This window comes from Dinoponera quadriceps, unplaced genomic scaffold (assembly GCF_001313825.1).
Source record: "Dinoponera quadriceps isolate SergipeBrazil2010 unplaced genomic scaffold, ASM131382v1 scaffold3386, whole genome shotgun sequence".
In the NCBI taxonomy this organism is placed as follows: Eukaryota; Metazoa; Arthropoda; class Insecta; order Hymenoptera; family Formicidae; genus Dinoponera; species Dinoponera quadriceps.
Window position 1 is genome coordinate 932872 of NW_014557714.1, and position 24171 is coordinate 957042.

The 24171-nt window shown below is 41.2% G+C and overlaps 2 protein-coding genes across 2 annotated transcripts in view; both read left to right on the forward strand.

Moving 5' to 3' along the window:
• LOC106749404 (discoidin domain-containing receptor 2-like) overlaps positions 1-4636 on the forward strand; it is a 191219-nt gene extending 186583 nt beyond the window's left edge. The window contains exons 15-17 of the mRNA XM_014628806.1: positions 1016-1250; positions 2025-2174; positions 3309-4636. Of these exons, the coding sequence (XP_014484292.1) occupies positions 1016-1250; positions 2025-2174; positions 3309-3458 (535 nt within the window). The 3' untranslated portion in view covers positions 3459-4636. The remainder of the gene's footprint in view (positions 1-1015; positions 1251-2024; positions 2175-3308) is intronic.
• A 5528-nt stretch (positions 4637-10164) lies between these two features.
• Positions 10165-14499, forward strand: LOC106749399. Its single transcript, XM_014628802.1, has 3 exons — positions 10165-10313; positions 11724-11846; positions 13593-14499. The coding sequence occupies exons 1-3, from the start codon at positions 10259-10261 to the stop codon at positions 13712-13714; spliced, it is 300 nt and encodes a 99-aa protein (XP_014484288.1). The 5' UTR covers positions 10165-10258; the 3' UTR covers positions 13715-14499.
• The last annotated feature ends 9672 nt before the right edge of the window (positions 14500-24171 follow it).

The following is a 24171-nucleotide window of genomic DNA, read 5'->3' on the forward strand; positions in this document are numbered from 1 at the left end:
CCACGGCTGAAAACTAGGTCTCGTGACGAAATTTCAATTGTATATAGGGTGTCTCAGATTAACATGGACAAACTTAATGAGAACGTAGCACGGATTGAAGTGAATAAAAAAGTCCTGTACCATTTTGCAAACAACACGCAAGATTCCGAGTTATTAATTTAAAAAGTCTCCATATATGGCCATTTTTAATAATTAATAATTCAAAATTTTGCGTGTTGTTTGCAAAATGGCAGGAAACTGTTGGTTAAATACGGACGGCTGCTTCCTTTTTTCCGTGTATCTTCCAGTTATATGAAGAGACTTCTCTTTTTGCTGTGGAATTTTGCGGTGAATATTTACTCACAGTAACATACATTTATATTTGGACGACAATGTTCACATTAAAAAAAGAAAATGGAACGTACTTAAGTTTGCACACGTTAGCATCTCTGAAAAGGTTAATTAATCCTTCTTTGTAAATTTATTTTTAACAGAATCACAAATAACCGAGATACCGGTGACAATTTTTATTTCCGATGAATTTAAATCTAAAAGAGGAGAACGGTAACTAACTACGTGGCGGATATACGCGACACGAACCATGACATTTTTACCAAATTCGCAAATATAGCGAATGATTCGAATTTATTACAATTCCGAATAATAATCCCTTCCTATTTTGTAAAGAGTACGCTAATATTGTGAAAAATATTATTTCAGTCGGGAATTTTTTCCGTAAAATTTACTGTTGAACATTTAAATACGGTCTTTTCCGCAATTAATTAATTTCTCTGCGTAAAATTTAATCGATAAATGTTAATTATGTCTCTTCCGTTCGTTTTTTTAATTCCGTAAAATATGTTTTCTGATGAAATATCTCGCATAAAACATAAATTGCTATGGAATATTAAATGTTCTATTTATATATATTAATATAAAGTTATATAAAGCATTATAAAAATATAAAGTGTGTGAGTTTGTCTCTACCAAAATTCTTTGATAGAAAATTTAATCGATAAGTTTCGATTCTTTCCAGTCAGAGTTGCCTGCTGTACATGGGAACGCAGATAGCGTCCGGAATGCGATTCCTCGAGTCGAAGAATCTGGTGCACAAGGACCTGGCGGCCAGGAACTGCCTGGTAGGTCGTTCCTACGCCGTCAAAGTGACCGACATTGCGATGTGCAGTGATCTTTATAAGAAGGATTACAGCGATATCGGGGGTAGACCGCCCGCGCCAATCCGGTGGCTACCGTGGGAAAGTATTTTGCTGGTAAGAGCGATCATCGTTTTCTCAATCATTCCTCAATATCACATAATTAAAAATCATTCAGTGATTACCTCACTTACACTGAAAAATTAATTTGGTTGGATCTTCGTGACAATGGACAACCAAAAGCGTTTTCGTTGAAGAAAACAGAATTTCTAGTTATAAGAACCAAATTTGATTCGTGAGAACTAGAAGTCTTATTTCCCTTAACGAAAACGCTATTAGTTATCTATTGTCAGATACACTGTGGAAAAAAGTACTTAAAAATTTATTTATGAGATATAAGGTTTGTTTCACAGAAAATTTATTTCTATGAAATAAATATACCTCACAAATAAATTTTTAAGTGCTTTCTTCTCATTGTAACAGATCTAACTAAACTCATTTTTCAGTTTATATCAATATGGGAAAAAAATGCTGTTGTATCGGTCAACATCGTAATTGGAGTAAATCTTTTTGTTTCAATGGCGATATTATTTAAATCAATACACCGTATATTGTTTCAATAATTCAAATCAATTAATCTCAAGTCAATTAACGATATTGCTATTGAATCGAAAAAGTTCACTTCAATTACGGTCCTATTGACCAATTCTGTTAATTACGACGGTATTTTTCTTTTCGTTAAGATACGTCTCAAAGACGTCCTTTAGACGTCTTGTTGTCAAAGGACATTTTTTCTTTGGATGTCTTAATGTTATCCGGGCAGTATACGTATCATTGAAATCAAGACCGTGAGTCACCGGACGCGACGACGTAACGATGTTGAAATTTCAGGACAGGTACACGTGTTCGAGCAGCATCTGGTCATTCGCCGTGACGCTCTGGGAGGTGATGAGCTTGGCCAGAGAGAAGCCCTTCCAACACTTGTCTAACGATCAAGTTATCCAGAACGCCGAGCATATGTATTACGGAGCGGAGCTGCAAGTGAGCGTCGTAATCTAATCGTCGACTACTGCTCTCTAACGCGTTTCCTCGTAACCACACCTGATTTCGAAATCTCTTCTTAACACGTTTGCTGCCGCGTTACTTACGGTTAAAATTCCCGTTTAGGCCGTTTCATGTCTTTCTCGTCATTTAAATATAACTTATCGTAAAATATGTCATATAATCATGTGTTGATGCGGAAATGCAGCTATCACGTCATGGAGTACAAGCGACCTACGCGGCGTAATGATCGTTTTTTTTTCTCGATATTCTTCCAAAATTCAATTCTGTAAATCAACTTTGCAAAACTTCACGGGAGAAAAGAAGTGACTCCCACAATTAAAAACTAACGCCCACCGGTAAAAATTAGCTGTCCATGTAATACTATTGAAATTTAGTTAATTAATTTTTTGTCCCCGTATCTGGTCTTTAGCCTACCACAGCTAAAAACTAGATCTAGTAATTAAATTTCAGTTGGATTATATGGACAGCTAATTCCTTTTTTCCGTGTTGCTATAGAAATAGTGTTGAAAAGCCCGATACAATATCAGCAAGAAATTTCGCCACAAAAGTTAGCTACGTTCCGCAATAATTGTGAAGACAAGTCGCACTTATATTTAGCATATTTCAGCATAATACACCGCAATATGACGTTATAATTATAAATATTTTATTCGAAGATATATTATTTATATCAAAATATATTGTTTCCTCCTATAAATATAGTATTTCAATCTTAAACATTAACGATATTAGAAATAAATAATTTTTTTCCTTTTTTGGCATAAATTGTGTAAATATAAAATTTCTCTAAACAACCACACACACACATACACGCGCGCGCGCGCGCGCGCGTTTGTTCTATGGTGTATATTGAATGTCACATATTTTTCTCGGCAATAATAATTTTTCAGCAATCATATAAATATTAACGTATATATTATAAGCAAAACGAGTTATTCCCGATAACGTGGTACGTATGCGGCCTACGCGTCGTGATGAAAAAGTCATGAAAAATCAGTTCGGCAGTGAACGTGCTAATTGAAAATAAAGTACGTCTCGCGCGCGGAACAATAAATATTAAGAATCCGTCAGCGACGACGCGCCTCTTGATCCTCCTCGAACAACTTCCAGGTACTCCTGCCGAAACCAACCATGTGTCCGGAGGAGGTGTATCGGATGATGTGTTCATGTTGGAGAAGAGACGAGACATCGCGACCAACCTTCAAGGATATCTACACGTTCCTGAAGAACATAATAGCGGACTATCGACCCGGTGCATAAGAATAATCTCGGTAAACTGTGATACGGGAACGGACGGATCGTCTCCTTCGGATGCGAACGACGACGACGACGACGAAATCGGGAGTGCCCTCCCCCTCGCCCTTCCCAAGGGTTGAGGGCTGGTCGAGGCGAGGTTTCGCGGGAGGTCGGGTCTCAGCTGACCCCGATCAGAGATTTCCCGGGAAATGTACAATCGTTAGTTTTTAGACGCATGTGTGTGTCGGAGACGAGCTCGCGCGTCCCCCGTGCGTCCCCCTCCTCCTCCTCCCCTCCCTTTTCCGCATGGAAAGTTCAAGAGACCGAAGATCGCGAGCGCGGCTCGGCAACGATCGGGAGGAACGATCTGCGCCGCGGACGTTATCACTCGTAATCTGTCGCCCGGACGAAAAGACGATAACGAAGTCTTCATCGTGATCGGACCGAGCACGTCGACGCGGGAACGCGAGAGAGAGAGAGAGACGTCTGAGTGTCACTTTGCGAGCGCAAAGTTCGTTTCTCTCTCTCCCTCAGATACGCCAGATAACCTCGCCTCTCTCGTCGTCAAACGAGAACAGCGTATGTGCGTACGTGCGGGCGTGCGATCGCATCGCCTTCGTCTGATGGACGTCTAATGGAACTTCATTGAATATTTTCTAGTCAGTACGAGTCTTTGATTCTCACGAAAGTGCTATCGTGTACAGTATTCTGACATTAATAATGTGTAATATGTACGCTAACTATGCTCAGTACCGAATACAAAAGTCTATCCATTTGTACATACGAAGGTCTAGGTCTTAAATGCTAGGTGAACGGGAAATTTTTACGGCAGTAGGTGCGTCACGACGGTTCGCCACACTTCGTTTCGCCCGGGCTTCCCCTACACGCGGAGAGAATTTTGTAGGAGGGTGTACGATCGCGCAAAATATGGCCGAAATGTGGCCCCGATGTTAACAGCGTTTGTACCTGCGTGTACATCGTATTACAAATGCGTACACAGTAAAAAAGGTTTTCTACTTATACTAAAATCCTCCTCCGTAAAACTCCTTGCTAAAACTTTGTGTTAAATTCGTAATATATCCGTGTGTTAATCTAACATATTGTATATAACATATATATGTTGTATATAACATACATGCGTTTTCACTTTTAACATATTGTATTTACGTTATCTCAATATTTTGTGTTGAATTGATATTCAACATAGGTGGCAAAATAACACTTGTAAATGTTAAAATAACACACTTTATATTTCAGTGTCGATTAACGTATTAATTTTGTGTTAATTTTTTTACTAAATGTCTGCTTTTCTACATATTCACCTTGTGTTAAATTAACACAAAAATTTGTATAGGCTATTTCGGACTGTTTCGATGAAACTTAAATTTAACAAACAATTTTTTGCCGTGTATGCAAATTAGATCTGCAATTGACTCTCATCGTACTTTCTCTTATATTTTTGATTTATAGAAAAAATTACCATAGAATTTTACAGCTGAAGAATATAGCGACATTCTGCCTTCATTTATTATCCTTCCGTTATATACGCGCGTGTGCAATGTTTTTATAAATTTATATATTTTTTATATATTTTAGGAGCTGAAATAATAATATTAAAAAAATTTACTATTTAAATTTACTTGTTAAAAGAATTTATTATTGAAAAATTCATTAAGTTTCTTAACAAAATTTACCGTATTTCTCAGCAAGTTAAGCTCTACCGATAATAATCCACTCCTGTGTCATCAGGAAACACGGTAAGAACGTGAGAAGAATTTGGAGATGAACAAAAAAGCTATAATATTCTCTCTCCGTGTACGGGAAACTTTTACTCTATCTCAGACTCTTCCTCGCTGGCGCGGTTCTCCGCGGGAAACGCGCGGAACAACGCTTAATTGTAACTGTTTTCCAGCTTAATTCGCAACCGCAGTGGATTAATTGCCTCCAAGTGTAAAGAGGAGAAAAAGTATCCGTGGACAAAAAGTACAGCAAAAACTAGGCCCTTCTCGCGAGCGATATCTCGGAGAAAATAGATGTTTAGTCGGTAAAAGAGAGAAGAGAAGAAAAGGTATACACACACACAGGTGTGTCAGCTCGAGCGCGAGCGCGAGATGATTTCGTTCATAGCTTGACCGTCTTTACCACGCCCTAAAAATTTCGAACTTAGTCGAAACTTGTACATTTCGAGTGCCCATCAGTAGCGAGTACTTATCATTCTCTCCATCTCGTGTCCTTTTTCCGTTGAGAAACTGTAATGCGTTACAAGACGCGTCGAGTTTTCGCGTATGTTCTTCCCGAGGACGTAACACGAACGCACATATCTCCCACTTATTTTTATTTACAATCAAGAGCAGAGAGATGTTAAAGAACATCTTAATGGCGAGTATAATGCTTTGGAAGGAATCAATAAAAATTTAAACAACGCCACACGCTTGTTAGATTTTTTCGATTGTTGCGCGCGCGGACACTTGAACGAGCGGCGTGAAAATGAAAAATCTCGCGTGAGAAACGAAATGAGAGAAAAAGGAAAACAAGAAAAAATGATTGATTTATGCTTTCGATTTGTCAATGGCGAATACTCGTAGTGTATTAATCGTTCGCGAGATTATATTGTAATTTTAACACGATGCATGTATTGTAATTCGACGTATCTTCTTTTTCGTCCTGTAATTGATTCGTGTGTCGCTACGAAATATGTGCGACAATTCGCAGACATGCGATGATGGAATAAGAGAATAAATTTGGGACAGAGTAACGTTCTGAACGTTCTGACCCTCACTATATCCAGGCGTGAATCGGACAAACAGGTTGCCAGACAGATCTTATCGACATAATTGTTTGTTAATTTATGAGTATCAGTTGTGAAAAAGCAAGCTCGATATCGATCTAAATCGCGCAACGGCAATCTCGGCTCGTGGAGTGCTCGATAGTGGATCGATTTCTTATACGGAGAAAACAACGTGCCGGGACGCGGGGCAATGAAAAGTTCTCCCCACCCTCCAGGTTTAGCTCCTCTCCAAAGAAAGTCACTACAGATATTCCCCCTCCGTTCAACAAGTCCTATTACGTTCATATTTTCGATGCAAGCAAGGACACGGAGACTTCTCTAATGTGACCGATTGTACTATATCGCCTGATGTAATTTGATTATCTCGCCGATGAAGTATTTGCCTGGTTCATTGCTCTTTAAAAGTTTGGAAAAAACCCGGTTTTTTTCCATTTCCCAGATTGTTTCTTTTTCAAGGGTAGAAACATTTGTTCAGTAAAATGTACGTGTGTTCGGTTAAAATCTACCACATTTACATCTTTCCGTAAAAAAGGTAATTGCGTGCACTTAACTAAAGTTAAATGAAGTTAATATGTTATATGTTAAGCAATAACATATTACCTTCAAAGAATTACAACCGAGTACATTGTGAACAAATATGTAATATATAATATATAATATAACGTTATATCAGAGTACGCATAATTTTTTTAAATCCATGTTAATAAGAAATAACTACCGAGCGACCCGTAAAAAATGTTACAGATTAATATTTCGAAAGAGGTATACTATTAGACGAAAAATTTCATACAAAAGTTGTAGCATTTCGTGGGAAGCATAAAATGGTAATATTATTACATTATTAAACATTATTTCAAGGTCAACTTTAATTTTTTTTTAATGAAATCATATGGTGTTTTTAATATAAATTGATTCCTCTGGTCATTCTACGTATGAAAGTACTGGAGTAAAATATATTTTCCGAGATATTTTACATTTTATTCTGATACTTTTCAATACAAAACATGAAATATTTCATAAACTATTCATTTTTCGACAATCTCACCTTAATACTTTTATGCGTAGAATTACAAGTAAAATCGATTGTTGTAAGAAAAACATAGAGAAGTCTTAAACAAAATTCCATTGCATTTTGCAGATGCATTGATATACCAATATACAAAAATTTAAGTGGCCAAAAAAAGCAATTTTCAGTAAAAAAAAAAACAATTTTTCGTGAGAAACCGATTTTTTTTCCAGCAATTAAAAACCGGTTTTTTAAGTTATAAATTATAAATTTTAAGTTATAAATTATTTCTAAATTTCTTGGAGCGAGTTCTAGGTTAGAGTGGCAATATTTTCACTCACTTAGAATGAGTTTTTACTCCAAACGAGTGAAAATTCACTTCAAGCGAATGAAAATACTACTGCTTTAATCTAGAATTCACTCTACGAAATTTAGAGAGTAGTGATTGCACAAAATAGTGAGAAAACAGCACGCATTAATGTCCATTTGACTGCGCATTGAGCTTTAAACATACGATCGTTTGATACTAACGGGGAAACCCCGCATGTCTGGAAATTTTAATTTTAATACAACTTCGCGTGCATGCAGATAAGTAGATCAATTTTGAAACATTCGTCGTAAATGAGAATTACCCGTTGAAAGTCACCTCTTCTGATCGGTAATTTTCCGATATAATCGTATATTATTTATTCTGATATGAAATACGATAATTGCTCTCGCAATATTAATGGTGTGATAAGATATAACTTTGAAAGATTCTCGTTCTCGAATCCCCGATGTAACCTCGCGAGATTCGTATACGCGATAAACATATTTTTTTCTCCCACAAAATTGACACAAATGCTTTTCCATGAGAAGATGTTTAAAGCGCCATTAACAATTCAGATATCGAGAGATATTGTTCCAATATCTACTTTCGATCAAGTCGATATCTACTTAGTCGTATCTACTTTCGATACCCGTTTTACATGGAAGGCTATGCATTAAAATTGTATGAAAAGATAGATAGACAGAAAGAGAAAGAGAGAGCTCGAAGAGAGTTTCAAGTCCAGTTTCAAGTCCAATTGCACAATTACCTAGAGGACATAGTCTTTTGCATTATAATGAATTCTTTTTATCATGGCACAATTGTTTTAACGAACTTTCGACTGTTATCGCCAGTCAATTGTACTAGTATATTGCGAAAGCGCGCGAAACTATCGCGATGCTGGTACCGCAGATTTCACACGAACGGTTCAAGCCTCACTTGAGTTACTAACAGTCCCGAAATAAAAAGGCCCGAAATAAAAAAAATAAAATAAAATTTCATCAACAGAATAAAAGAGAAAAGAATAGACAGAGACGGAAAAAGAAGACGTATCTTCTACTCGTACTAATACACGGAAAAAAAAGTTTGGTTGAATTAACGTGACGACGAACGAATGCGTCTTCGTTGACGGAAATAGAATTGATAGTTCCTATGAACTAAATTCGGTTCTTAAAGTCAGAAATTCCGTTTCTTTCAGTCAAAACGCGGTTCGTTCACTGTCACATTAATTCAACCAATTTCTTTTCTCCATGTATATTGCGAAAACACACGAAACTATCGCGATGCTGGTACCGCGCCTTTCACGCGAGCGGTTCGGGCTTCGCTCGAATTACCGACAGTCAAAGACCCGAAACATTATAAAATCCAATCAAGGGAAGGAAAACAAACGAAGAGAAAGAGATGGAAAAAAGAAACGTATAATTTCATTCGTCCAATACTCATCGGGTCACCTATCAATCATGTCACTCTACGAGACGGATTTAAATCAGCGCACAAAAGATATATTTGAATATCGAATGGTACTTTTCCTTTTACAAATATCCTGACCATATCAGATATTTCAACCAACATACTTTCGCTTGTGTTTGTTCATAATTGCACTACATATACGGAAAAGAGAAATTAGCTACAATAAACAAATTTAATTTAATTACTAGACCTAGTTTTTAGCGGTGAGAGTTAAAAACTATCATAGTAGCACAATTCATTGGCGATACATTGGTTCAATATTGGTTATATTGGCATTCATTGAAGATACATTGAATGAATATTACCTAATATAAAGTCAGCCAGACAACTAAATCTGTGAAAGCAAATGTTGCGTAATATCTGCTAAAAATTTTTCCGACAATTTGTTAGCAGAAGTATAACAGGATTTGTTAGCAGAGCATAATAACAGATTAACTTATTATCAGGTTCTGCTAGCGAATCCTATTATATTTCTGCTAGTAAGCTATCGACAAAATTTATAGCAGATACTGCAAAATCTGCTTCTGCAGATTTGGCTTTATATTGCGCAACACTCATTCCATATATCCAATACAATCACATCAATGCATGCGAATATATATACATAACAAATATTAGAAATATTAGATGTATTGCCACTTAATTGTGCTACTAGAATAAATAAAAGAACCAGCTAAATTAACTAAATTTCAGTTATATCATAGCTAATTTTGACCTGTAAGAGCTAGTTTTTAGCTATGGAAGCTACTTCTTTTTTTCCATATTTCCACGCACAAGCTCTTATTGGCTTTTCCCCATTCTTTTTTGATTGTGCATCAAAAGAGCCTTGTTTCCTTTATTTCCAATTTTTCACGCTATTATTTGCACTGTCGTTCCTACCGAAGAATCGTGAAAAATTATTCGTCACCCTCAGAGATGCTCCGGCACGATCGACGAATTCAAGAGTCCTCGAGATACATCTCGCCGCAGCTCTTGCTATTCCAGACGCGAGATCGTGCGAGATTATCGATTATCTCACGTGTGACTCACGAAGGTGGGCACGAGTATTATCTAACATCGCATAACGACTGATAATGTCAACGTTGGTCGCGATACGAGGCTTGCGCGCGCGGCTCGGTGTGCGTGTGTGCGTGTCGCGTAACGTCGGCCGCTTACATTTATATAGCGGCAGGGCCCCGGCGAAGTGACATCAGTGAACCATCGTCGGCTGTCAGCATCACCGCGAGCTACTTCGAAAACACACCGCCGAGAAAATGAGAACCTGCACGCTCGTCTTCGTCGCCCTCGCGGCTGTCCTCCTTTGCGCCGGTAAGTCATACTTCGACACTTTATATAATTATTTCTCACCACTTATTATTGCATAATTAATACTTCACGGAATTGAAAATTTACGACGCCGATACGTCAACGATTTTGTCCGCGTATGAGATTAAACTCAAACGAGATTCTGCCAATATTTCGTGTCCTCTTTCTTATTTTCTAAAGAAATATTTGATTTTCTCAAATATAATAAATAATTAAATTTAATTAAATAATTCTTCAACGCGTGAAGTTAATAATTGTCCGTCGCATCGGTTTCTTTTCTCGCTCTCTATGAATTTGTCCGTGTGAAATTTTAACTGGAAACGAATGAAAATTCACTCGAGTTTAGAGTATATTCAAACGCCATACGAGTGAATGTTTCAATCGATCGGACTGAAACTGTTCCTGCGACGAAACACGTTAGATTCGCTTTTCAGTGAAAACTGGAAACATTCGCTGAAAATATTCACTCGACAATTCAAAGCGGAGAATCCACTCGACAATTCAGAGCGGAAAATTCACTTGACAGTTCAGAGCGGAGAATTCAGCCTATACGAGTGATTTTTCACTCATATTATAAGTCGATCATCATGAGTAAAAAATCAATCGAACTCGAGTGACTCGAAATGATCCCGCTGTCGTCGTTTTATTTTTCGAGTAAAATTTCATTTCAAGGAATTTAGGAAGTGCAAAGTTTGAAATATCAATAGACTCCACCTGAAATATATATTCGCTGTTTCGTCAAACGATCCAATTAACTTTCTCGTTACTGGCTCTCTGCTGTTTTTATATTTTCCGTTAATAAATTTCTTTTTGCCCTCCTCTCTTTCTCTTTCATTCTACACCGCACCGCATGGCAATAATTTTTCGTAGGTGCTCGCATATCGAAGCAAATTGAAATTTGCCCAGTAATAACATTATACTATCGTGCCTTTATTTCTTTTTTCGTACCTTTGTACAGCGGTTTCAATGCAACGCTTATCTTAAGCTAACCGTTGAAGGTTCAACTTTATCAGCTAATGTCTAATATTTAAACTCGCTTTAAAACCGAGATAATGCCCGGCTCGTCGTGAAATTAACGCGTAGGGCGGAAAGTCACAGAAAATAAATTAGTTTTAAATCGAAACTAGATATTCTCATGTATAAACAAGAATATTCTAATTTTATTAGAAAACTATTAGCCTTGATTCGATTAAATTTGTATTGATGCAAGTATAATTTGCGCTCAATTCACGACTGAAAATCGAAAAATATTATAACATTCTTGCTTACATATGAGAATATCTATTATTGATTCAAGATTTTTTTTTTCTGCGCGCGTTCCTTTTCAATGCCGCCGGCGGTAGTCTCCGATTCGCGGCGCAACGAGGAAAATCCGCAAGACATCGAGATACAATCTCGCGAATCTATTTTTAGAGTATGTCAGCGCGATGGAGCTGTGTCCCCAGGAGAATTGTCTCACCCCTGACAGGTGCGAGGAGCATGTGAAGAGTCTAAATGTTCAATGCCTTGAACAGGGCACCACGTGCTGCAGCATAGGTGAGCTACTTCGCTCTTCGCGCCGAAATCGACTCGAACCGATCCGGCTGTCAAACGGGAAAAGTATTCGCGCAACGTCATATATGTCGTCGTAATATCCGCGTGATATCGTGAATAGTTTATCGGCAGTGACGCGTCATCCTGTAATCGATGATTCAAATTCGCTCGTCAAGAAGACTCGATTCAATCGCGCAGTGATTAAGTATGCTAAAGTGTCCCAAGTCTCGAGTCTCCTTTTGAGAGGTTTTAATTATTTGTTGTGCAACATCGACGTGACCACGGAGGATCCTCTGCGCCATTAAGATTAATATTTCAGTTACGGAACCGATGGAAGATTCAAGAGTAGCTTATTCCTTGTGTATCGCTTTGATTGAAACTTCGGGATTCGGAACTCACTATTGTGTTTACCGTGGAGAGCGCTATCAACTCGGTGCTTCGAATACATTCCGTGTATTCAAACGGTTCGATATTACGGAGATTTCATTCGCATTGACCTCTCGAGACTCGCGTGATGTAACATGTGTGATAAATTTATCAGGCGATTAAGCGGGACAATAGACATACGTGCGATCGAACGAACGGAAACGAAGATTCTCTGGCTAGTTACTCTAATATGCGACACAACACTGCTTTGCAGCGCAGTTATCATATAATACACGAAGAAAAAGATTTCTTTGGATTTAAATAATAAAATTTCTGTAATTGAAACAAATTTCTCCCTTGGAACACAGCAAATAAACGAATGTTTGATTCAACAAATAGGATAGCTTGGTTTCTCTCAAACAATAAATAAATCTCCTTCTTTACGTTAAATAATATATTTCTTTTATATTTTTATCCAAACATTACAATGGTCGTCGCAAGTAATAAATTGTTTGAAAGAAATAACACTATGTTAGGAAAATATCAAAGAACTTCTTTTTGTTTCGGTGAAATAATATTTAATACATAATGAAATAAATTCTTCTTTCATTGCGAAAACCAAACATTATTTCCTCTAGAAAATATTGTTCCTTTCTATCAGACAACATGGTTTATTCTAGTGATACAACGTTTTCATTCAAACAAAATGACATTTGATATTAAATTTTGTTGGTTATATTAAGCAAACCCAAGAGTCAAACAAACATGTATACACTGCAAATCCAAATATGTTATCTTTACACGCACAAACATTAAAAAGACACATTCGACCGAAACCCTTTGAAAAGGTCTCTCGTCGTTTCAGGTTACTTCATTTGAAACGTTTGATCGGATTAAATTACACGTTAACGTGTACATTCAATCGTATTAAATGATCATAAAAACCGGCGAAAACGAATGTGTAAGACAAGCCCCAGTTGAAATAACACACTTAGATTTGCAGTGCGTTAGATCTAAAAAAAAATCTTTTTCTCTCTGTATAATATACCAAGGATTAATTAAATTAGATTAAAAGAAACGATCACTTTGTGAGAAAATAGTCTCCGTCGTGAGGTATAAAATAACTTTCTCGATAGCATTTCTATCAAAAACGACGGAGTCAAGGTGTCTTATTGCGACACTTAAGAGCGTGATTTTGTCCTCCGTACGGTAATTCAACGCTCTAATCTCCCACGGTAGTCGGCGGTGTCGGTACGGCGAGCTCGCGGAATTCACCTTGTCGCGTTGCGTTTTCCGACCGGGAATAATTCACGCGTCGAACGCGAAAGAAGTCGCGCGTTCGCGAGTGTCTCTCTCCTAAGATGAATTTGCTTGCCTTTGCAGTTAAAAAGGAGTACCAAACTCATTGCCGTCATTTCGGCGGAGTGTGCATGAACCGTTGCGCCCCCGTTCTGCAACAGAATGCCGTCGACTGCGAGGGCCAAGTCTGCTGCGTTCTGGTTTAAAGGATCACAGCGGCCGAGACACCAGCGGCGCCAGGCCGAAGCATAATCTCACTCCGATTAACGACAAAACGGGATCCTAATATAATTTAATCGTAGTTTAGAATATCGAGAAGAAGTCTTTCCATTCAGTTTCACAACAGACAACGGTCGAAGAGCCGCGCATTGTTGTCTGGATTTTCCGCTGGAAAATGCGTTCCTCTCTCGGAAGAGTTGATTCACATCCACCTTTGATATATCACATTACCGTACAAATGCAAGAAGACTTAATTGGATTTGTAATTATGATGATGATAATTCCGCTCGCAATTATTAATATAATCTCGCACGCGCGCACAATGCATTATTGTAACGCCGGCCGAGAGAGGAATCGTTTCAAAAAGTCTGCGTAAAATATCCGGAGAAAATATCTCACGGGGGAATAATGCGCATCGAATGTGAGAATGCAAATTAATTATGGACAAAATTGCGCACACGGTGGCATGTTGTCAAGATAAACTTCACTTGCAAAGTACAAATTATCGCCACGTGAAAACGTTTGGAAGTTTCGCGAGTTTTAACGGGAGAACCGAAGGGACGCAACGACGAAGCCGACGGTGCGCGTGTCAATTTCAATGAATTCTGCCGACGTGTTGTGTGTTGTTCCCGAAGTAAGCGACTTGTACGCGCACCGTGCAACGATTATGATATGTATTACGACTTTAAGTGCGATCGCAGCTACGTCTGCGGTGTAATTGAGCTTTAAATATTTTTAATAAAATTCTCTCATGGCGTTGTAGTTACCGAAATCGTGTTTCTCTCTTCATCTGTTCTCCGTCTATCCTCTTCTAGACCTATTCTCGAGATCGCCGATTTCGTATCTGATCCTCGATCGATAGCATTACGATCGTTATCCGCGCAATATCTCGAGCATTTTATCGACAACAACGCGTGATTGTCCAACCGACCGTTGAAATCTTTCGCGACGGCTCACCCACGAAGCAAATTCGATTAAATCGCGCGATGATTAAATTAACTAAATTGACAGATTGGAAGACGAGCTTACCGAAAGATGTATAATCCGCGTTAACCCGAATAAATCAAGTTTCCGTTGGCTCGATTGCTCGACGAGGATCGGAAGCTATCTCGTTTTCGGCACTGCATCCTTCCTACGCCGGCCGAATAATGATAATTTCGTAGGGGGAATCCGGTAAGGGGGTGAGAAAGTAAGAAAACATGGGTAAAGAGAGGGCAGCGCGGAATATACTGTGTGAAGTTTTATCCGGAAAGAAAAGTTCGCCCGAAGCGAAGGCGAACCGAAGGCGGTTGACAAGAGGTCGGTCAAGGAACAAGAGAAGCGGCCGAGAGGAAAAGGACGATGCCGGGTGCGGGGAGTGAAGGAAAAAGAGAAGAGGAGAAAGGAGGGTCGGGTACTCCTCGCCATGGGCGATGCAGCCCGAACGTAGGATAATACGCGTATATCTGTGCGCCTACATACAAAACTGTATTGGTTAGCCCTCAACGATCAGGGTCGGATCGTGTTCTGAAGAGAAGAAAGGAAGAAAGAAAGAAAGAGAGAGAGAGAGAGAGAAGCAGCACCGTAAATTGTGCGAAACGATGGCAACATGTCTGCGTCTCGTTACGCTCGCGAACGATCGACACTTTTCGTTGCTTCAGTGATTAATCGCCAATAAATGAATTTCTCCGAAATTAAACTCAATGCAAGAAGACATATGCCCCTCTTCAAATTTTATAACATTTAACTGAAACATTTTCCCATATCTACCATATTTTTCGAAATATTTGCCTGAAATTAAAATGAATCATTTTGTATAATATACATGTGTGTGTCTGTGTGTGTGTGTGTGTGTGTGTGTATGCACTTATGTAATACGTATTATTATACGTATTATATTGTAAAAAATTATTCGAGTGACGGAATTGCGCGACGTTTCGTTGTAGCGAAAAAAAAAAGTGAGAAGGCAGTCCCGTGCTTTCAAAGTTACACGGTACACTGGATGTTACATAACGAACAAACAATGTAATCAAGCGATGAGACGAGCCAAAGAGAGCGGGCGCGTCGGTGAATCGCGCGGATTCGTTGACACCGCGTGTGCGATACTGCTGTTCTCATTTCCACCCGGCTATTTCCCCTCTCGTAACTCGCGCAATTGAAAAATATGCGCGGATGAAGAAGCGGCGGAAAAGACGTAGGAGAAGGAGGAGGGGAAGAGGACGAAGAAGAGGAAGAAAAAGCGCACGTCGCCGGAAGCGATACGGGCAGATGCCAATATGAGACGGTGCGCGCACTTACACAAGTACACGCGCGCGGCGTTTCGGCCTGGGGATGAAAGCGCATAATATTACGCGAGTAGAACAAGAGAAGAGGGAGAGAGAGAGAGAGAGAGAGAGAAACGCATCCCTTCTACCACGCGGCTCGACCGCCACGGGCGCGAAGCGAGAAGGACACCCTCGGGGGATGCCGCTCGTTCCAAGATACGAAGAAGCGCGGCGGAGACTCAACGAGAGCGCGATAGCGAAACGGCGATAACATATTATCTTTCGCGCGAGCGAGCGGGCGAACGCTCCGAGCAAGCGAGCGAGCGAGAACGCGAGAGACAAAGAGAGAGAGAGAGAGAGAGCGAAACGGAAAGTACCGGCGAAGAAGTTTGAAAGTAAATTTCGCGAAGCGCGGCGGAAAACGCCCGCGGTGGTAGATTATCCTAATCTCATTATTTTTCTTACGATAAATGATGCCATCAAGCGCAAGTAGAATGCGAAGTTCAAGAAGACGAAGAAGGAGAGAAGTACGAAGACGAGGAGGAGGAGGACGAAGGGGAGAAGAAGAACAAGAAGAAGGGGTGGCACGCCCCGCCGCGAGCGATGCAGGCAAATGCCGTCGATGCGGCTGTACCCGCATGCATGCACGCACGCATGCACGCGCGCATTCACCTACACGCGCTGCTCGCACATACAGATACACCCACACTCGTTCGCACACACACACACACACCCACACACATATACGTGTGCGTAGAGGGCGAGTCGTTTCGGCTAGCCCGCGGCGCGGGATCGCGCGGCGTGGGAGAAGAAGGACGCCCGTCCTCGCCTTTCTTCCTCCCGCCATCTCTCTCTCTCTCTCTCTTCCCCTCTCTTTCTCCCGTACGTTCGTTCCTATCGTTGTGCAGAAGGTGCCCCCGGGGGTAGACGCGCGGTGCTGCACCCCACCATGAAGTGGTGGCGCGGCGGAGGCGCACGGTCGTTCCGCTGCGGGCGCGGAAACGAGAGGAGATAGCGGTGAGCTTCGTCCTCTCCAGCTCCGTGTCCTAGTGAGAGAGGTGGTCGAAGGGCGAAGTGGAAGGTGGGCCGAAGGGAACGGAGAGAGGGAAAGAGAGAGAGAGAGAGAGAGAGAATGTGCGAGTGGGCGAGGGGCAAAGAGAGAGGAACCTATATCGCCCCGAGGATATCCAGCGAGACAATGCGCTCCGTGACGCCTCGGGCGACTCCAAGGCAGACCGTAGTTCTCCCTCGTTTTCTGCTCCCTCTTTCCGTCCTGGCCTCTGGCGATTCTTCGCTCTTCCGTCTCGCTCCTCTACCTCCCCTCCGCCCCTCTTCCACCGGCTTGTCCTCCTGCCCCCTCTTCTTCCTCTTCTTCTTCTCTTTCTCCTCTTCGCTTTCTTCTCCGCCGAACCGTCTTCTGGTTCGTTCTCTCTCTCTCTCTCTCTCTCTCTTGCTCTGCGCTTTTCGTCCGCTATTTACACGAACTTTCGGTGATACTGAAATTATTCCGTGAGATGCACGCATAGGCGCATGGATTCGCTTTCTTTTTCTAGTTCCTCCTTTCTAATTCTTTTTCCAACTAATACTTATTTAAGAAATGATTACATCTGTCAATTATTTAATTAAATTGCACGCTAATCGTGCTTAAGCTTTTATTGGCCCATAAGTATTATTAACGATTAGACATCAACAGAATTTATTATTTATATTACTATTTTATTTATATATTTTTTTCTCCCTTCTTCTTTCTTTATTTAAGATCCCACGTAGGAATCGTATAGATTTGGCCAGTACCGACGACCGATAGCAATGCCTTAAGTAAGAAAGCGATATCTCTCTATCTCTCTCTCTCTCTCTCACTAACGGGAAACCTAAATAGTTCGGCAGTAGTAAGAACGGTTGCCTGTATATTATTGAAAGAAGAATTTAGTAACAATTACCAAAATCTGATTAAATAGTCTCAACTAAATTCTTTGGTTGTTGCAACTAAATCGTTTAATATTATATACTGTATTATAGTATCATATATACAATATATACAATTGTATACAATAATAATTGTATACAATAATACCTAATATTCCGCCAGTATTAAATCAATATTGACATCTATACCGTTCACTAAAAATCGGCAGCTCGCCAGCAGTTATTTCCTACTTAGAATCACGCACATAGTAGTTACCTTCGGACGTGTTATCCGGCGAAGTTAGAGTCGGTCGATTTTATGAGTCGATTTAAGTAACGCGTAAAACAAATAATTTTAATTTCACGAGAAGCGAGGAACGGGGACGCGGTCTTAGTTTTTCGACGTGTCTGCCTGTCGAGTAACGTGGTCGCTTTAATCGTCCGCTCTCGTGGTTCTCTCGACGGTTTCCTCGTTACGATCTCATATCTAAATGCTGGCGGATTACCGCGTGAATCGTTTTCCGCGGGCGGCCTTTCTCTCTCTCTGTCGGTGTACCCCGGGCGCGTCTCATTACTTCCCTCTAAATCTGCGCGGCTGTTTCTGTCGTGTTTCCACGACGTAAAATTCCTAGAATGTCACCCCAATTGCAATAAAGCGTTCTTCGGCATCCTTCACCGCCCCGCTTTTACCTCCCCAACCTAGCACCACCGTCGCCGCTACCACCACTTCCTCCTCCTCATCCACCTCCTCTGTTGCGTTCTCTCTCCCGGTGCACGCTCGCTTGGAGGGAGTAACGATGCCCCGAAGCGGGCCTCCGCGGCGCGGCACCGTAGTAACGATAAGCAACGAAATGAAATATTAATGAAGTACCTGAGCGCACGTCCATTTTTCGCGGGCGTCTCACCACTGACGCCTCGGGTGCCGAAGAAAAAGTCGGTTGGCTCATCGGAAGTAAAAGAATCATCGTCGGGCAACGCAGGAGAAATGGAAGAAACGAGAAAAAACGAGAGAGAGAGAGAAGAATAGCGTACCTATGTCTCGTCCCGGTGACGTCTCGATCGTCGTCGCGACTCACACGCACTTCCGTCGCGATGACGTCGCGTCGGGAGGACGTCTTCGCGCGGGCTCGCCGAATTCACGTTGCGCGCCGTGCGGAAGCATTACGCGCTCCCACGTCACGACAATGAGCCGGCGAATGTTGCGAAAGCCGAGCGATCACATCCCGATTACGGCCGGTCCAGTAATAACCGCACCGGCCGCGTTCAGCCCTTCAGCGGAATTCGAGCGCCACATTTTCGCGAACAATGTATGGAAAATAACCCATTGCGCACCTTTACCGCCGCGACGGTGCACGTCAGCGGTGGTTGCATTGCGATGAATACGAAAATACCCGGGGCAATTCCCTAATTGCAGTGAGAGGCAAACGAACGGGGAAAGAGAAAACGAGAGTAAAGGATGAAACGAGAGAGGAGCCGGGAGAGAATGAGGGAGGAAGAGAGAGGGAGCGAACGAGAAAGGGAGAACAGAGGGAAAAAGGGAGAGGCAAAGGCCGCGAAGAGAGAGAAAGTCGACAAGAGAGGGAGGGGAGATCTATTCGTTCTTTTCAGCAACGCTTCGAGCACTCTCCTCCTCCTCCTCTCCATGCCTCTCTCGCACTCTTTCTCTCTCTTTCTCACCTCCGTCGCTCCGCGAACCTCCGCGGTACACCACACATCCACCTTCGTTTCATCTTATCCCACTCGCTCTCTCCCGCTTCTTCAGCCGATGCTCCATGTGTCTCTCCTCCGTCGTGTGCGACCGTGCACACGAACGTGTGCTTCGAAACGGTCGAACGCCCCCGCGAGCCAACACGGACCAGCGCCTTCTCCGTGTGTGTGTGTCTCTCGCTCGATCTCTCCACGATCCTCACGAGTCGCCGCGGGACTCACCGCTGCCTACGAGCGCGGACTTCGCCGACGGACGAAAGAGGAAAGCAGAACGCGCGCGCCGGTACGGCCCGCCGGTGTGCAAACGGCACTTCCTCCTTCTTTCCTCCGAATTACAAATCGAGAGGGACATTTCGTCTCTCGTTGCTTTACGCTCGTGTAAAGGCGCAGGTCACGGTCGCGCGTCCGATCGGGACGCGTTGTCGATTTGAATTTGAAAGTTTGGGAAACAAAAGTTTTAAAATAAAAACGAGGAATCTCTTGTACGGCTGTAATAAATGAAGAATGGAAATAAATACACGGGCTGTGACAGTCACTGTCGGCTCTTTGACAGGATATAACAATTTTTTTATTGAAAGTGACCGTCGTAAAGATTTTCAATAAATAATCGCTACATTTTGCCAAAATATGCAACCAATAGAAAAATATATACAATAAAATTATATATAAATGTGTGTAATTGAGTTTGCCAATATAATGTAGTTATAATAATGCAATTAAATTCGCCGTACACATATAATAATATAATTCAATTTGCCATACAATAAATGTGATTAAAATTTTCTAGTAAACATATGTATAATTGCATAGATATTTATTTCAATTTTTGAGAAATAAGCAAAAGGCCCCCTCTCGGATGCGCGGATATGCAAAAGGTTTGCGACGGAAGCATCGAAATTCACGCTCGATCCAGCCGTGAGATCGTCTAAAAGAACCGTCGCGCCGAAAAGGCCCCCAGTCGAGCGAAACGCGCGGTTCCGGGCGTCCAGCGAGCGCGGGAGATTCGGGATTTTTGTCGTCTGTACTTGACACGAGCTGACACCTGCGCTGACTCTGACGCGACTCTCGTTGGCCCCTTTACATTTGATTGATGTCAATTTGATTTTATTTTGAGCTCGTAAGCGCTCCTTTTTGCTACTCGCCGAAGGAGGCCATCCGCCCGCGGGCCGAAGTGTACATATATAAGCGATGCGAGGAAAAAAGTTAATTTATCACGGGTATAGGCCGCGACTCCGTCGCGAAATTTGTTTCAACGTCGTTTCTCCGAGATAGAGATTCGCATCGAAGGCGATCTGCGCGAAGAAAAATCGCGACGCCGCCGAAACCGTGTGTTTACGCGCCTGATCAACACCGGAGGAAGACTTAATGGGGATATTTAAGGATGTATTGCCCATTAGTACCGTATTTTCAATGCCGCATCAAAATGACTACTCATAAATTTAGTATTTAACAAGCGCTCAATTTTACGCTCCTATATATTTTACTTCACTGTCTGAATAATCAATGTGAATTTAAAACGAAGTTCAGGTAGGCATATGTTACACAATATTACAAGTACGAAAATATCATTATTTTTTATTTTTCTTATTAATACTATATTTGTGCATCGGCTAATCTAATAGATAGATGCACAAATATTAAGAAAGAGACGTATAAATGTTGAAATATGTGCGTGTGTATATGTATTTTGAGTATATTGCTATAAGTTATGAACTTTACATCGCTGTATTTTCAAAACAAAATGTTCAATAATTCGAAAGTTTATGTATAATGTTTGTATATTAGTTTCTAATAGTAGTTTTTCACTAGAATCTTATTTTTAGTTTAGAAGATATTAAAAATAGAAATTAAAAATAACACACTAAACTTAAAAGACACATATAAAATGTGTCAACTTTAGTCAGCTCTCAAATAATCAATCTTTTATATGCAGTGCAAGTTTCATCGAATTCTTATCAAATCATTCTCAACTCATCAATCACTCATAACTTCCTTTAATCCCTTTAAAATGAAGTAACTTTTGATCCAGGCTCTGAATTACCACCAAACTGTTGATATCACTTTTAAATACAATGTAGATCGATTTATAACTTTTTTTTCAAAATTCTTTCATTATTTTGACTTATAGACAATGCATCCTTAATTACCCGCCCGATAGTGCGAACATAAATCCCAATTTGAGCTTTCGTTGCAATGATCATTACTGTTTTTAATGAAATTAAAAATCGCTTAATCATGATTGTTCCTTTGTTCAACACCGGAAGGATTAATGGCCTTTAGAGAGTTTAACGTCCTGTACGATACAAACATAAATTTTGATTTAACCTCTTCTCAAAATTGCCATTATAATTATACAATCTGTATGAAGAAATCAAAATGTCAAGTAAGACCGCTTGTTCGTAATTACATATTCTCTAAAAAACGGAGGAATCAACGGTTCTTTGAAATATAACTTCCTATTTGATACACATAATTATGTGTATGAGACCCGATTCGACCTTTCCTTCGGAATTTCCGTTGCTATTTTTAGTAAAATAAAAAAAAAAAGACAGAAAAAACCTCAGGAATACACACGGACGACAAGGTACGACTCGGTGACAGTCGAAATAACCGGTTCGGTCATCCCGGGTCGATCAAGAGCAGAAGTGAGCTTTGCGACTCTCTTGGCAGGCCGCATCCAGCGTGTGTCGTTATTACGATATCGCACTATTCCGATACACACGGTTCACCGTGCGGTGTCCCGTGTGCGTCCGTGATGTTTAACGGGCGTTACGTTAAATCAATTCGGGCGCGATTCGAGCGGTAACCCAAACGCCCGCGGTCTTCCATCTTCATAAATCCGACAGCATTGATTATCTTTCATTGCTTAATAGCACGTTTTCGGTGCGCACACGACGCGGTAATGACTCGTGACCATCGACACCGTCGCGGGAGTAAATGAGAAAAGAAGAAATTCAACGTCCAAAGACGGAGGGGGAGAGAGAAAGAGAAGAAGAGAGAAGGTTCAGCGCGCCGTAACGCTCGCGGGCAGTCGATTCGGCTCGCGTTGCGTTACGTTAACGAACACTTTTCAAACGTCTGATCAGCAGCGTAGCGAGAGAGGAGCGCGCCGTTGACTTTTACCGCGGAATGGCGCGGTATGGTCCGGGGAAAAGCGGAACTTTGACGCTCGCATGTAAATCTCGCTCGCGAAAACGTCGGGGCGTAAGACCGCCGGTGGTGGGCCCAGCAATGGCACTTAATGGAGTGGTTATAGGAGAATTATTAGACGAGAGTCCGAGATTAATTGCGGTTATGCCTCCCTCGTTAAAGACCGCCTGAATGAGCTGAAATATAGCCTGCGGTGACGATAAAGCAGCATGTGTATTAACACACTGTAATTTTCGCACTCGTAAAAGATCTTTCTCTTTATTAAATTGTGGTCGCGCCTCGCGCATAAATATCGTCACGCACGACATCGTCGTCGTCGTGTCGCGGCTGACGTCACGCCTTCGCGAGGGATCCGCGGGGAAATTTCGTTTTCACGCGCCGACAGTGCGAATCGATCTATCCGGTATCGTTCGCCTCCTCGGTGGAGGAAGGGACATCACAGGTGTCCGAGTGAAAGGGGTGCGTTATCAGGGAACAACAATTATTCACATAGAGATTCCTCGGAATTTCTCCGGCATAAAGTCCGACTACACTTTTCAAATCTGTCTCAAAGTGGGCTAGCATGCTAACTCGCGATATTAATTTGAAGACTTCATTCTTCGTCTTAAATGAATTTTTTATCCATAATGCGGATGCAATGTGAGAATTTGCACTCTTCTCAGTGGGTGAAATTTGTGGAATGAAATGAGGAATGCTATTTTTATAGCAATTTATAATCTCAGTGAAGTAAACATTAAAAGTTATATACATTGTTGGTCGCGCAATGTGCTCTTCGGTCATTGCACGTTAAATGTAAATAAACCAATAATAGAAAAATATTGATTTCTTCGTCCGAGAGCTTCGAAAGAATGTAGATTCGTCTAAAATGAACTCGAAGGAAATTATCATATATATTGTCGTCTTTAGGTAAATGATAAGTCTTTCTAAAATGGAGTTTACATTTAACACCGCACTTCTCGTTTAAATCTTCGTAATTTTCCCCAACGTCACGATCCACTTCTTTGGGAAAGGAATCATACTAAGTCTCAGATCCCGGAAAATCAGATCCCGGAAAATTTCCTATGTGAATATTAATGTAACATCATTTATTTCTTTTTCTTTTTTCGTAAGATTACTTTCATAAAAACCTGCCCGACTACGCCTTAATCCATCTAATCCATCGTAATTTCCGCCGTACGGCTTTTGTGGAAAATTAACGAGCAGATAATCGTGAATTTCCCAATCGAGGGCGACGTGCTGCAAAGTCGCATGCAGATGAGACACCACATCGTGCATCCCTTTGAACGTGCGTAAACACGCACTATTGACGTAAGCGATAAACGCATCGACGGCAAGGTCGCGTTCGTCGAGAACGTCTCACCTTTTCCCCGGGCGCGCGTTCCAGGATTCATAGAGGCAGAGAGGGCCCGCTGGAGACGCTTAATAAGCATTGTTGGCGG

Excerpts from the sequence above, each read along its gene's own strand:
- LOC106749399 (XM_014628802.1), top strand. The coding sequence starts at position 10,259 with ATGAGAACCTGCACGCTCGTCTTCGTCGCCCTCGCGGCTGTCCTCCTT. Across the intron at positions 10,314-11,723 it reads GGCTGTCCTCCTTTGCGCCG|AGTATGTCAGCGCGATGGAG; the intron begins GTAAGTCATACT and ends ATCTATTTTTAG. Across the intron at positions 11,847-13,592 it reads CACCACGTGCTGCAGCATAG|TTAAAAAGGAGTACCAAACT; the intron begins GTGAGCTACTTC and ends TTGCCTTTGCAG.